The following is a 15,146-nucleotide window of genomic DNA, read 5'->3' on the forward strand; positions in this document are numbered from 1 at the left end:
GAGGAAAGTTCCACCTTTTCAAATCAAAGCACACTCCACCAGGGCTGTTAGTGCTTCGTGGGCAGTGCATCACTAAGAATCTGCAAGGCCTCAACTTGGTCTTCAGTCCATACAGACACCATATTCTATCAGGTGGATGTAAGAAGACATGAGGATATCGCCTTTGGGCGCAGTGTGCTGCAGGCTGTAGTATAGGTCCTTAAGTCTGATTGCACCCTAATTTTGTTTGTGTCTCCCTCCCCTCAGATAGCATTGCTCTGGGACATCCCATACAGTAATTACTGTGACTCTGTGTCCCATGATGTACGATAAAGAAAATAGGATTTTTTTTAACAGCTTACCTGTAAAATCCTATTCTTGGAGTACGGTACATCACGGGACACAGAGGCCCCTCCCCTCTTTCTGATTACACGTGTATTGCTTTGCTACAAAACTGATGCACTCCCAGTAAGGGGAAGGGTAATATAGGGAGCTAAACTTCCTGTCTAGGGTGTGCCAGTGTCCATCACCTAAAGGTGCCTATATAACCCATACAGTAATTACTGTGGCTCTGTGTCCCATGATGTACTCCAAGAAAAGGATTTTACAGGTAAGCTGTTATAAAAATTCTATTTTTTCCACTTCTTGATTAGAGTTTGAACACTGCTGATTTGCATTCTCAATTTCTTGGATATCTTTTTATATCCATTTTCTGTTTTATACAGTTCAACTATCTTTTCCCACGGATCCTTTGACAATTCTTTTGCTTTTCCCATGACTCGGAATACAGAAACGTCAGTGCAACACTGAATGAAAGATGCAAGGGTCTGTCAGGAGTCCAGAAACTGTTTTATCCTGTATGCACAGATACTCCTCTTCTCCCACTGAAACAGGTCCAGATAAGACAGATTTACTGGAGTCAGGCTGCACATGCTCAGTTTGGTGTATATTGCTAGAGAGTATTTTTTTCTTGGGAGAGTGCCTGTGTCTTACATTCATTGCGGCTGTGCCTCCCACTCTCTGTTTATTGCTATCCTGCCTCCCGCTCTCTGCTCTGCCTAGGGAATGGCAGTGGTCGAAGCCAGGATTAAAGTAGCGGCTCCTAAATGATATGACTTTTGGTCCAGATGGATTAGTGACTTGGTCCGGATCTGTACAGCGGTTTGCCATTTAGTGATGCCTGCTCTAGCAGATGCCTTAGTGCTTCATGGGCGTCTAGAGCATTAGGTGTCTGTTTCTCAGATTTGCAAGGGTGCCACCTGGTCTTTTGTCCACATGTTTAAGTTTCACAAGGTGGAAGTTTAGTCCTCCTCCGGTACCAGTTTTGGGTGTAAGATGCTACAAGCTGCTTTCTGAGCCCTTCTTGGTCCCTTGTTACATGAACCTGTTGGCATTTGTATGCTGTATTGTCAGCCCCTCAGTTATACTGCTTTTGGACATTCCATGGCTAAAGAATAAAGATCCTGTGTCCTGTACTGTACTCCAAGAAATGGATTTTACTAGTAAGTCAAAAATGTTTGTTTTTCTATTAGATATTAGTGACTGGGTTTAGATATATTTAACCCTAATTAACATTGGCAAGACGACAGAACAAGCCAAGTATAAGAAGATTCCCATGTATAAAAAGTGCTTTTCTTATATGTAGTATGCTTAGCCAGTCATAAGCTGATCCAGTCTTTTCATCCCGCGATTAAAAGTATAGCGATTTCAAACTATTGTGAAATTGGCCAGTCGGGTTGTGACTGCATAAAATTTCTGTGTTTCTAGGTTCGCAATGTAATTAATGATGCTGCAGATTTGTTGGAGTTCCGTGACAGAGTTATTAAGGCAACGCTGAAATATGGACATCTAGTGGTTTCCACTTCTCTCCAGTGTTATGTTTTTAGGTAAGTAGGTTGTCTGTCTATGAACGGTTTCCTCTGATTCATTGCTTTTCAATCATGTGTGGGACAAAGGTCTTTTAAGCCAATGCCATACCAAACTCGCATCCTTTGTTGAAATACTGTCATAGGAAGCAGGTGGTACTGTTGTTGCTAATCCACTCTGCCTCTAAGAGAAGAAGAAGAATTAAAACATCTGGACTAACGCCAAGAAAAACCTTTCAAGTAATTGTTTTTGTAGCTCTCTGTTTTAAGTCTGGTCATCTAGCTTACAAAGTGAAAGGCTGGCCCCAAGCTCCATTGTTGTGAGTTCATGATCTAGGCCCCTATTAGATAGAAGAGAATTCCAGATTTGTGAACAGCTGCAGAAAACAAAAAAAGTTACTTTTTTAAGGCTGTACTGCCTGGTATAGTCAAATGAGTATCTCTTATGACACTTTATGAGGTCTGTACAAAATAAGCCACATATATTAAAAATGCAAATTTTCATGTAAAATATTTTTTAACATGATTTGTTAAAATCGCATGTTTATGAAAAGTTGAATTTTGTTTTTTTTGTTTTTTTACTGAAAAACAGTCTTTGACAGTTGTGCTTAATTACAGATTCTCTGAGCAATATTCCCCTTTTTTTTCTCCAGATAGCAAAATAACAATAGGGATGCCAAGTTACTGCCAAAACCAGTTTTGTAGCTTTCCTACATTTTTTAGGTCTTTCTACCATTATGAGTGGTTTGTGTTTTTTTTTTTTTATTGTATACCACTGTGTTGTATGTTCTATCACTTCATTGAACTGATTTCTAAACCCAAGAATAAATGGAAAAAAAAATACAGCATACTAGTCCTTAGGCTACATCTTGCAATTTAAGCCAGTGCGAATTGTGAATGTAGCCTTAGAATGTGGTGGCTGTATTAGTTTTTATTTTTGCAGTCTGATTTTCTGGCATTTTCAGTAAATATAAAGCATACCAGTCAATCTTGCAGGAAAAGTAGTGTCCTGTCATTTTCACGTCCAATGATCTCGAACAAAAGCACAAACCATGTTATCGTCCCTCTGTAAACTAGTAATCCCTCTACCTCCCTTTTAATGGAGATAAACATGTTTGAAGTCCAGCCTGTGTGACAACAGTGGCTCCCACTGTAGAGTATTATTACAGTTATGTAAACTGAAGAAATTTGTTTTTAGGGAACACTTAAAGGTGGCCAGAATAGGAGATATCTGGTCAGATTGAGGCAGAGAGTTCCAGAGGATAGAAGAAGCTTTGGAGAAGTCCTGGAGACAAGCATGGGAGGAGGAGACAAAGCTACAGAGCAGGAGGTCTTTGGGGGAGCAGAGAGGATGGGTTGGGTGATATTTTGAGACAAAATTGGTGATGTAGCTTAGGGCAGAGTTGTGAATATCTTAGAATGTTGTTAGTATTTTGAATTTAATTTGCTAGGCAATCAGAAGCCAGTGGAGGGATTGGCAAAGAGGGGTGACACTGAGCTGTTGGTAAGGCAGATGAAGCTGGAAGCAGCATTCCTGATAGACTGTAGGGGGATAGCAGTCTGTAGAGGTAGCCATAAGAGAAGGGAATTGCAATAGTTAAAGCAAGAGAGTGAATGAGTAATTTGGTGGTTTCATTATTTAAAAAGGGGTACATTTTAGAGATGTTACAGAGGTGAGGTTTACGAACTTTTGACAGTGATTCGATATGGACTGAAAGTACAGGTCATGGCCTAGGATTACACCTAATACCCTAGCATGAGGGGAGGGACTAATAGTTGCATTAGGGAGAAGGGCAAAATGGGGGTGGGGGGTGGAGAATATTACAAGCTCAGTTTTAAAAAGATTTTGTTTGAGAAAGTTTTGTTACATTCGTGTTATGTCAGTTAATAAGTTAGTAATGCTAGAGGGGACTGATGGAGTGAGGAGTAAAGAGATGGATTTGGGAGTTATCTGCATACAGATGGTATTGGAAGCCTTGGGAGGTTATCAAGTGACCAGGAGAGGATGTATAGATAGCGAAGCAGTCCAAGAACAGAGCCTTGGAGGACCCCTACAAAAAGTGGAGATGAGGAGACAAAGTTGTAGGTAACATTGAAGGAGCGTGTGATTGATAAAAGAACCAGGAAAGAGGAGAATCTTGGCGGTATCAAAGGCCGCAGAAAAAGGTCTAGTTGTAAGAGTATAGAGTAGTGGCTGTTGGTTTTAGCACCTAGTAAATCATTCGTGAGTTTTAGTAAGACAATTTCTATGGAGTGCAGCAAAAACCAGACTGTAAGGGGTCAAGAAGGTTGTTTTCAGTGAGGTAGGAGCTTAGATTGTTGTAGACTAAGCATTGTAAAGGCTTAAAGGTAAATGGGAGCAAGGAGATAAGTCTTAGGACTTAGGTTGGCTGGGTCCAGTGAGGGCTTTTATGTATGGGGGTGATCTGTGCATGCTTTAGAGGTGAGGGGAAGGTGCCAGTAGAGAGGGAGGGTGACCATAGTAGTTGCGAGAAAACAGGATCCAAAGGACAATTGGTTAGGTGGGCATCTGAGAAAAGTTTGGTAATCTCTTCAGCAGTAGGCAGGTCAAAAGATGAAAGTATTGAATGTGCTTTCAGACAGGGTTTAAGTGGGGAAGATATATGTACAGTGGAGATCCTCACAAATTACATCAGTCTTGTTTTTGAAGTGATTGCCAATTTCTTAGGCAGTAAGTGAGTCAGTGGGTGAAGTTGGTGGGGGACAAAGTAGTGAGCTAATGGCAGAGAAGCTCAGGAATTGTATTTTAGGAGGGCAATTTAGTATAGGGTGAGGTCTTGCAGGGATTTCATTTTATGCTACAGTCAAGAGCATAGCTAGGTTTCTTGAAGTTTCTGGTGTCAATTTGCCATGGTTGTAATGATTGGGGCATAATTATGTGTGTATTTAGAAGAACAAATGCATCCAGTGAGGTTGAGATTGAATGGTTTTAATCAGAGGTGGCCAGGTTAGGACAGGGCGGGGTGAAATGTTGTCATAGAGGTGGTTAGTAACAGAATAGAGAATTGAATAGTTAAAGTGGCAAAAATGTCCACGCATAATCATTTTATGCTTGAAGGGATAGGTGGTTGAAGACCAGGACACCTGGAACTGATGAGTTTGATCAAAGAGAAGAAAGGGGGTGTTTTGGTGAGGTTGTCAGGAGTGCAGAAATGAGAGAATACAAGGTCAAGGGTGTTACCATCAGAGGGAGTGGAAGTGGGTGTCCATGTGTTAGGTGAAAAGATGAGATTAAGTTGGGATGAAGCCACAAAGTAAACATTAACAGGGACATGTCTATGGAAATCTGATTGCTGAACTGACTTGATCGTGTATAGTGGCTCCTGCACTGGAGGGTAAGTTTTTAAAAAGATTATCTAATCATGCACTTTTTATTATTCAGCGATCTTCAGATTATATCTGACTTACGTCCTATCCTTATGAGTTGTAATTGTATCTATGTTGCAGCTATATTAAAGACAGAACTTTAACAGGTGATTGGGTGTATGAAACAGTTTAGGGTAAAAATGTATTAAAGCCTAGCCCCAGAGAGGACCTGGCTGTTACTAGTTTCTCCTCCATCACTAGAAGTGCAATGCACATTTGCAAAGTACACTGTTGTATGCTTTAAAAGAAATGATATATTGCAGCTTACCAGTCCTGCATTGTTTTTTTTTTTTTTTTTTTTTTATATAATCTTTATTTATGAAGGACAGAGTATTACATTGCAATGTATAAGAAAAAAAATGACAGGAAAACGTTTGTCAACGAAAAACATTTGCCGAAGGTAGTGGCCACAAGTAATACACCGATCATTCCTTTTTTGTACTTCACCTGTAAAGGTTACACGAACATGTATGGTAAACAGTCACAGTTTAACCTAGATTCAGCTTAAGTTATAGAGAAGTATTTATCAGGTGATGGGTCAGCGGGATAGTTGCGGCCCATTCAGCGGTCTCAGCCCATTATCTTCTGCCTAGTATAAGACATATCTATCCCTCTAAGAGGATTTTTGCACGTAGTGAACTTGGCCGGCTTTTATGTATTACCAAAATCATGGCGCCTCGCATTGGGGCCAAGGGATGGGCCAGGCGGGGACGTGCATGGCAGAGGGGGGCAGACTCACTCCTCCAACTAACCTCACCCCGCCCCCCACCTAAACCCCCCCAGACCCCAGCTCCACACCATGATGGTGCCGAGGCACCATTACTCTGTTCACATCAGAGTGACATATGGCATCAGACCGCCAATTCCCATTAAAACAGCTTGCTTGTCTATTTCTCACCCATCACCTGGCATCTAACATACTGACCATCTACAAATAGACGGCCATGACCAGTTAAGACATTAAGTACTAGAAAGTAGTAAAGAGAGAAAAAGAAAGGAAAATAAAGTTGTTTTAGAGCGTACCTGTAGCCTCACGTCCAACTCCGCCTCCGCTCCAAGCCCCGTCAACCTTTCCACCTCTGCTAAATAATCAAAATGGGAGGAAAAATCTCCTGCATTGGTTTTAATTTTTTCAGGCTAAAAATGCTCTGTGCTTGAAAGTGTGTTATTCCCAGAATTACCAGATGAAAATATATGCAAAAAGCTGGAATAAAGAAAACAAATATAGACAGCTTGTCGAAGGACTGGTAAGCTGCAATGTTCTACATTTTGTTTTTAGGTGTGGATAGGCTTTAAGATGACAGTTACTTGTGTGGCGATAAATGCTGGGGTATGTTTCTGATACTTATTGGAATTGAAGAAACTGCTTGGTAAGCAGGGAAACTTCTTCAACATTACAGAACAAGACTAGTTGAATGTTACAAGCTACTAGCTTTACAATCAAGGATAACATTTACCGTATGTAACATGTCAATCTATCTGTTATTCAGCAACCAATGCATTATATTGTTTTTTTTTTTCTTCTATAGCACAAAGAACTGGAATACACCACTGATTTTTGACCTCAAAGAAGGAAGTGTCAGCTTGATCTTGCAGTGTGAAAGGTTTGAAATAATTTTCGTAACCATTTTACATTCCATTGTCTAATTCTAAGTGAATCTATAGTCCTTTTATATGTTTAAATAATTGTATAAAAAAGAAATAAAATCCTTTTTGTAGCATGTACATAGCAATTCATTCACAAAGAATACCACAAATAGCATCTAACAAAACCTATAGTTAATTGACTGTTGTATAATTTCTTATAGCTTCTACCTGACCCATTTTTGTGAATTTGCTATCTTATGGGTACAAATTTAATATAGAAAGTACATCTAAAAACCTTTTGTAGCACAAATTGCTTTTCATTCTTTACTTCTCCATGAACGCTAGATTGGTGTAGAAAGGGGTACCTGCAGAGTACAATTTGCACATATCTCTGCAACACTTGAATTTAATTCTTGAATACTTCAGTCTGGCCAGCTTGGGACTCTGATTTGTGTCCCTGTCTCTACAAACTGTTGGTCAGTAGAATTATGGGGCATTGAGGTCTAACCTGTCAGGCACATCCCAAAAGTGGTAAAAAAATAAATAAATTGAGGGAATAAGAAATATTTTACATGGGGCTGACATGTAAGGGTACTGTAGTAGTAATGATCTTTAAGTCTCTTGTAACGTGTGCTTAGTCTCTGGCGATATCCTGCAGCATGCTCCAATTTCTAACCACACTTATAGACTGTCTCCTGTCTCTGATTTTCTACTGTAGTATCTCAAGTCTCTGATTGATTTTTTTTGTAGCATTCCATAAACTAAATATTATATGTGGCCTTTTGATGATGTCAGCTGCTGCACTTGAGGCCCTTTATACCAAACAAGTATAACACACAGTGTGCCACCCTCGGGCTCATGTAATCTGTTCCGAATGGAGATGTTTTAATGCTAAATCACAAGAAAGAAAAAACACAAATAAAACATGTGAAAATAAATGCTATTTGGTGTTTTTAGACTACTCTTTTCAGTACATACCAAGAGTGGGCATTGAACTCATGAGTAAGGATGAGCTCCGGCGTGTTCGCACACTCCACGTGCAAAGCCCGCCAGGAAGTCGGCACGGCGCTGTGCTAATCACAGGCAGTGAGACATTTCCCAATGTGCGGCTGCAGAGATTGGGAAATGCCTCACTGCCTATGATTAGCGCAGCGCTGCGCCGACTTCCTGGCGGGCTCTGCACGTGGAGTGTGTGAACATGCCAGAGCACATCCCTACTCATGAGCAATAAATTCTGCACAAAAGAAGCTATCGCCATTTATTTTAAGTAGGAACTTGAGTGGCTTTACATAATTCCACAAGTGACAAGACACCTATACTAATTAACGTGGTGTTGCACAAATTTCCCCAAAACCTTTTACTTCATTAATAATTGCCTTAGAAAGTTTAGCCATCTTTTGGCAATAAGGTGGTAAAATAAGCCTAGGAAGTGTCAAATCATTTTCCATGCACATGGCTAATTTGAATGAAAAGCTCTATGTTATGTCACCTCTTTCCAATAAGCCATATGCTCTGTGTTTAGGAACAAATGAAAGGCATTCCTTTCTACATTCCTCTTCCCTGCTCTAGAGTGCATTAGAGGTCTGGATTAAATGCCTTGTTAAAGGCTGCAAAGTACGGTGTTAAAAAAAAAAAAAAAAAGACTTCTACAGGCCTATCACATTTTAATGTTAATCTAATCCAGCTGTCTACCTACTGTAAAAAAAAATGAAACTGATCACAACTCAGCATACATGCAAGCACACGAACAGACTTCACTTGTGACAACCTGGAAAGTAGCTAAAATTTGCAGCTGGCAATACATCATTGAGCCAGTAGATTGTCAGTGTAAGACCACAGCTCTGTTTGCTAAAGGGTGCTTTGAATAAGTACAGTTTGTTGACTGTGTACCTGCTTTTTGGTCACTTCCTTCCTTGATTTCTTGCAGGCATTTCCTTCTAGTGGATGGTGGTAGTCTGTATTTATACTCCTATGAAGGCCGCCTCATCTCCACCCCAAAGATTCCTGCAATTAGGACAGATATTCTCAATGAACAGACTGTGTCTTTGAGCAATGATACAATTGCCATAAAGGATAAAACAGATGAAAAGTGTAAGTTTTATTCAATTTTTTACTGCACAATACTCGGATCTGGATCTGTTGCTACATAGAAATAACTCAATGATAAGAATCCAATCTGGAATTTAATGTGATCATGTGATGATAGAATTATGATGGCTGCCATTGATGATTGGTTTTAGGCTTGCAGGCTCAGGAGCTGTCAACCACACATCACTACCTAGTCAGGTATAGACAAATAGAATGGGAGTTCAGACTTAAAGTGATTATAAACAATTACCTTGTTGAGTTTAACCACTTTAAGACCAGGCTTATTTTTCAGACTTGTTCTTTACAAGTTAAAATATTTTTTTTATTTTTTTTGCTAGAAAATTACTTAGAACCCCCAAACATTATATATAGATTTTTCTAACACCCTAGAGAATAAAACAGTGGTCGTTGCAATACTTTTTCACACCGTTTTTGCGCAGCGGTCTTACAAGCGCACTTTTTTAAAATAAATACACTTTTTGAATTAAAAAATAAGACAACAGTAAAGTTAACCAAATTTGTTTTTATATTGTGAAAGATGATGTTATGCCAAGTAAATTGATACCCAACATGTCACGCTTCAAAATTGCCTCACTGCCTATGATTAGCGCAGAGCTGCGCGGACTTCCTGGCGGGCTCTGCACGTGGAGTGTGCGAACACGCCGGAGCACATCCCTACTCATGAGCAATAAATTCTGCACAAAAGACACTATCGCCATTTATTTTAAATAGGAACTTGAGTGGCTTTACATAATTCCACAAGTGACAAGACACCCATACTAATTAACGTGGTGTTGCACAGATTTCCCCAAAACATTTTACTTCATTAATAATTGCCTTAGAAAGTTTAGCCATCTTTTGGCAATAAGGTGGTAAAATTACTTAGAACCCCCAAACATTATATATATATTTTTCTAACACCCTAGAGAATAAAACAGTGGTCGTTGCAATACTTTGTCACACCATTTTTGCGCAGCGGTCTTACAAGCGCACTTTTTTAAAATAATTACACTTTTTGAATTAAAAAATAAGACAACAGTAAAGTTAACCAAATTTGTTTTTATATTGTGAAAGATGATGTTACGCCAAGTAAATTGATACCCAACATGTCACGCTTCAAAATTGTGCCAGCTCGTGGAATGGCGACAAACATTTATCCTTAAAAATCTCCAAATGCGACGTTTAAAAAATTCTACAGGTTGCGTGTTTTGAGTTACAGAGTTACGGTTAGAATTATTGCTCTCACTCTAACGATCATGGCGATACCTCACGTGTGGTTTGAACACTGTTTTCATATGTGGGTGCTACTCATGTATGCGTTCGCTTCTGCATGCAAACTCAGCGGGACGGGGCACGTTAAAAATTTTTTTTTTATTATTATTATTTATTTTACCTTTTTATTTTTACACTGTTCTTTAAAAAAAAAAAGTGTCACTTTTATTCCTATTACAAGGAATGTAAACATCCTCAAAAAGACTTCAGATGTCATATTTATACTAAAATGAAAAAAAAAAGTCTCTTCTACCCTGCAATTGTATGGAGCCGAGCGGGGGCCATCTTCCCCTCAGCTCCATACCTAACACGGCAGAGGACGCGATTGACTCTGCCGCTGCCGGCGGCTCCGGTAAGCGGCAGAGGGCACCAGAGAGCAGAGGGAGGGGGGCTGCCTCTCCCGCCACCAATAAAAGTGATCTTGCGGCAAATCCGCCGCAGAGACCACTTTTATCTGAAAGTGGTCCGCCCACAGAAGTGGATACCCGGGTTATGGTAGCTATCTGCTGCCATAACAACGATATTCCACTTCAAAGTACCGCCGCATAATGATGGTGGGTGCTCCGTAAGTGGTTAAAATAGAAATGAAAGGCAAAACATTTGTGTATAGATATATAAAAAAAAAATTAAATACTTTTTTTCCCCTTTTTTTTATAAGTGATCACATTTCCTTTGTTCTCGGAGCATTAGAGCTGGGGGGAGGAGAAGTACACTGAGCTTCCCTGTGACAGGCTGTGCAGTGGGGTTGTGTCAGGACAACTCTGATCATTGGTGAAAAGCAGGCTGAGTTCCCAGCATAGCTGTATGGCTTATTTTTGGTGAATAAAGAGATTTGTTTATTGTCATCTTAATTACTTGGCACACGGTCTTCCTCTGCGCTAGTTTCATCTGACCAGTCCCCAAAAATTGCTCTTCTTCCTGGTCATGTCACTGCTCCTCTCACTGACATCATCCGGTACAGTGGAAGACCAGCGGCCACCTCTGGTCCTGCATTGTGCGTGATGTTGCAGTGCCAGCCCACATTCCAGCGCTGGAGAGAAGAAGACCACAGAGCTGGCTGCCACGGGACCCTAGATTAAGAAATAGATAACACCCTGTTATATCCTTCACTACTCAAAGCCAGAATTAAGTTTGAATCTTGTTTTCAACCTTTTTTTTTATTAAAAATTTAAAGCCCAACTCCAGGCAACTAAAAAATATTACTTGCATTGGGGCTGTAACCACACTGCAAGAGTTAATTGCTTGTAAAGGTCTAGGAGAACAATAAAAGAAGATTTACTTACTCGATCCTCTGTACTTCCCTGCTGCTAGACTAGTTCCCACAGCATCTTCTCCCCCATGCTCCAGCGGTCTAGGATCCTGACATCAAGAGCAATGCAGGGTGTGTTGACGCAGGAGTGTGGGGAAGCACCATCTGTCGGGAGAGCAGAAGGTCAGGTAAGTAGGAGTTTCTCCTCTCTCCTAAACAGAACAAACTGTTACCCCCTGCAGTGCGGGTGCAGCCCCACTGCAAGGGATAATTTTACATTTTCCAATTATTCATTATGATAGACAATAAATGATTAATACGTGTCAACATAGGAAAAGCACAATATAAAAATTTGTGAAAATGGGATATGATCTCTGGATGTGCAGTCAAGCATCAATAAATAGCATGCCACCAAAAAAAAAAAAAAACTGAAATATGTGGGGATTTATTCATGGACAAATTGGGAGTAGAAGTGACAGTGATCCTAAATCCAATAGATCACAAGATATGGAGATCAAAATTAAAAATAGAAATATGAGAAGCTAGAAAAAAAGAAGTCATGGATGGAAGTATCTAGTGAAGATGGCGTCAGAAGGAATGGGAACCAAAACTAGGTCCAACTAGATGAAAGGGGGAAGCGGCCTTAGTCCTTTCGTATAGAGAGAGATCATTGCAGGTTGGAAGATAAGATGCAGGATTTAGAAAAGGTAGTCACCATGGCTAACATTGTGGGTGTATACCATATACACCCACAATGTTAGCGGTGGGATGATATTGGTTTTCCAACAAAACAAGCATTGGCAGTCGAGTCACTGACAGCATTGATGCAGCAGTTTTTTCGGACTTGAACTTGACCTGTGAAAAATAGATAGAAGTGCTTTTTCCGGAGCTTTATAAACATGGTCAGTGTACTGTACATATGGTTGTAAAGTTCACATATCATGTTCCAATATGTCTTTATAGGGGAGTAGTCCCACTAGATGTATAAAAACAGCATTAATCCTTTATTCATATCCATCGGTGGCAGTTTATTCATTTCCAAAATGTCCAGGGTTTTGTTTTAACTCTATTATATTTGCTTTCAGTGTAAACTGTGCACTTTTCATTTTGGACAACATGGACAAAAAGCTAATTTATTTTAAAGTGTATTTCAGTATGCTAACACACATGTGACATTGTGTTTATTTTTATTTCTCAGTAATCTACTTGTTTGATGCATTATCGGGGAAGCCACTAGGGGATGGCAAGCCGCTTGCTCATAAGGTAAAAAAAAAAAAGTCCTTTCTGCTGTATTACTATAGTGATTTACATGTATGTTTATATTGACTGTACGGTCATTTTGGATGCACTGTATCTGGGAAAGAGGGGAAAAAAAGGAAAGTAAAACAAGACACTATTTGCAGAAGTAGAGGTTAACTACTGTATAACTAGCGCTTTGTCTCAGCATGGATTTTTTCCAGCTGGACCACACACAGTTGTGAATTAAATTCCTTGGATAGTAAGCAATATGATGCTGCCACATGCCTTCTTTCAGCGTTATCTGTAGGGAGCTGAGTTTTTCTGTGGGACATAGTGAGACAGAGCCATGAAGTATGTTGCAATGTCACAAAGAGTGCATAATGATCTCAAACAGTCATATTTTTCTTCCTCTCTAACACAGAATATCAGTGCTGATTAATGAGATTGTGCATGTGTTGTATCTCTGTTTAATTACAAATCATGCTAAAGAGGAACCTGCATTACTTAGAATACAGTTTTTTTTTCTTTAGTAAATGGGAATTATTTCAAGTACAATTCCAGGCGAAAGTAAAATTAAAGTAGAATCGATGAACTGCTAATGCCAAATGTATTAAATATACATGAATCGACTTGGCATTATCAGTTAATTGATTCATATATATATATGACTCATATAAATCAGGGTTCACTAAATGGCAGACCGAAGCTGTCTGAACCATGGCTGTGCCACTTATCTGCCTGGGTGTTCTCTCTCTCTCTCTGGTCTCTGGCCCAGCCACCACTATCATCCTTACAGCGGGGGGTGCGGGAGGTGCTGCATTTCGGAACAGAGGGCATGATTTTATAATCACACGCTTGTTAATGTAATAAATTGGGCAGCCCCCGCCCTCTGTTCTGATATGCAGCACCTCCCACGCGAGGATGATAGCGGTGGCCGGGCGGGAAACCAGAAAGAGAGAATACCCAGCTGCTATGTGCCTCTGACATAGACATTTTGTTAAAGCAAGCAAACTATTCCTTGATCATGTGAATCTGAGGTGATCACAGATGAACAGGTATGCGCAATCCAGTTTGCTTGTGCTATCTAGGTAGGGACACCCCAGATTTAAACCCTTTCCATTCCAGATTGAGCAAGCTTCTTACACCAGGCTTACAGTGAATTAAAGCGTTTTGCAGTTTAGTTACTTTTGGCACATTGGGAGAACTTAATGTTGGCTGTAATTAAAGACGATATCAAGCAAACTAATCATTTAGGTTATTCATTTGACATAACTTGATACTGAAGTCCCAATCAATAGGGACCCACCTGCTGTATGACTTTTCCATGTAACCTGGTACATATTATATTTGATTATCCCAAAGCTAATATTTCAGTAAGGGGTTGATGTCAGTGCGCATTATGATGTGTAAAGGGGACACTGTTGGACTGCTTTAAAGGGAGGACTGTAATGTGAAGGGGTCTGTGATGTAAAGGGGGACTGTGGACACTAATGTAAAGAGGTAGCTGTGATGTTAAGCAGGCGTTGTGATGTGAAGGGGAGGACTGTGATGTAAAAGGGGGCTGTGGTGTATTATAGTGCAAACATGAGATTTGGACCTCTGCCAGAAGAAAATGTTACAAACTGGACCCCCTTGAATTTCATCTCAAGACCCCTGATATCAAGTTTTATTATTTAATAATAAGAATAAAGTATGGACTATTTTTGCCACCGAGCGGAACCAACAAAGGCCGAAAAACAGCCCTAAAGAGGAGGTGCCCCTATATAATTGCATCAGCTGCTTTTTTTTCTTTTTCTTTTTGTCTGAACATCAACATTGATAAATATTGGAACCCTTAATGTAGCGATATATATGGCTCTTTTATACAAGGTGATGACAACCTAGTCTGTAAGTGACTGGCCTCATGTGATACACAGAAATAAAACACATCCCCCTACATAAGGTATGTTTATCTGCAGTCTTCTCTGCTCTACATCCAAAGTCCAGAATTTATAAAGCTTGTCAGAGCTGCCAGAAAATGGGGGGTGTAGAGCAAAAGTTACACTCTGCAGGGCTCAGCGAGGAGAGCTCTGAGAGCTGATTGGAGGGAAGGGACACCCTTCACACAGAACATGACCTGAGGCTGTCAATAAGCCAGAGATCCCTCCTCCTTCACCTTTTTTCTCTTGGTGTCAGGAAGACTTGTCAGAAGCGATTAATTCTGACAGCAGAGAAGCAAAGCAATAGACAGAAATGACACTTAGTGCTCTTAATTGAGACAAGTACACACTATAGAGGGATATGCTTTGTTCATATTTCATGTCTGAGGTTTACAACCACATCAAGTAGAATTATAACCTCCTATTTACAAAATATGTGCTTCACTACACATACCTGTCAACCCTGCTAGTGCAGTCCACCTAATGCAGCTTCCTATAATGATGTGGCAATGATGCTATAACTGCTCCTGAATTCAGAGCAGAGTTGCTACTCATGTAGGC

General features: G+C 40.1%; 1 protein-coding gene across 2 annotated transcripts in view; it reads left to right on the forward strand.

Annotated features, from left to right (window-relative positions):
* Positions 1 to 15,146, forward strand: part of IFT80 (intraflagellar transport 80) — a 189,469-nt gene that overhangs the window by 118,438 nt on the left and 55,885 nt on the right. For both annotated transcript variants that reach the window (XM_077488065.1, XM_077488064.1), the window contains exons 10-13: positions 1,747 to 1,865; positions 6,761 to 6,835; positions 8,746 to 8,909; positions 12,626 to 12,690. In XM_077488065.1, coding sequence (XP_077344191.1) covers positions 1,747 to 1,865; positions 6,761 to 6,835; positions 8,746 to 8,909; positions 12,626 to 12,690 — 423 coding nt within the window. The remainder of the gene's footprint in view (positions 1 to 1,746; positions 1,866 to 6,760; positions 6,836 to 8,745; positions 8,910 to 12,625; positions 12,691 to 15,146) is intronic.

This window comes from Lithobates pipiens, unplaced genomic scaffold (genome assembly GCF_037356315.1).
Source record: "Lithobates pipiens isolate NorthernLeopardFrog02 unplaced genomic scaffold, aLitPip1_a1.2 Scaffold_18, whole genome shotgun sequence".
Classification (NCBI taxonomy): domain Eukaryota; kingdom Metazoa; phylum Chordata; class Amphibia; order Anura; family Ranidae; genus Lithobates; species Lithobates pipiens.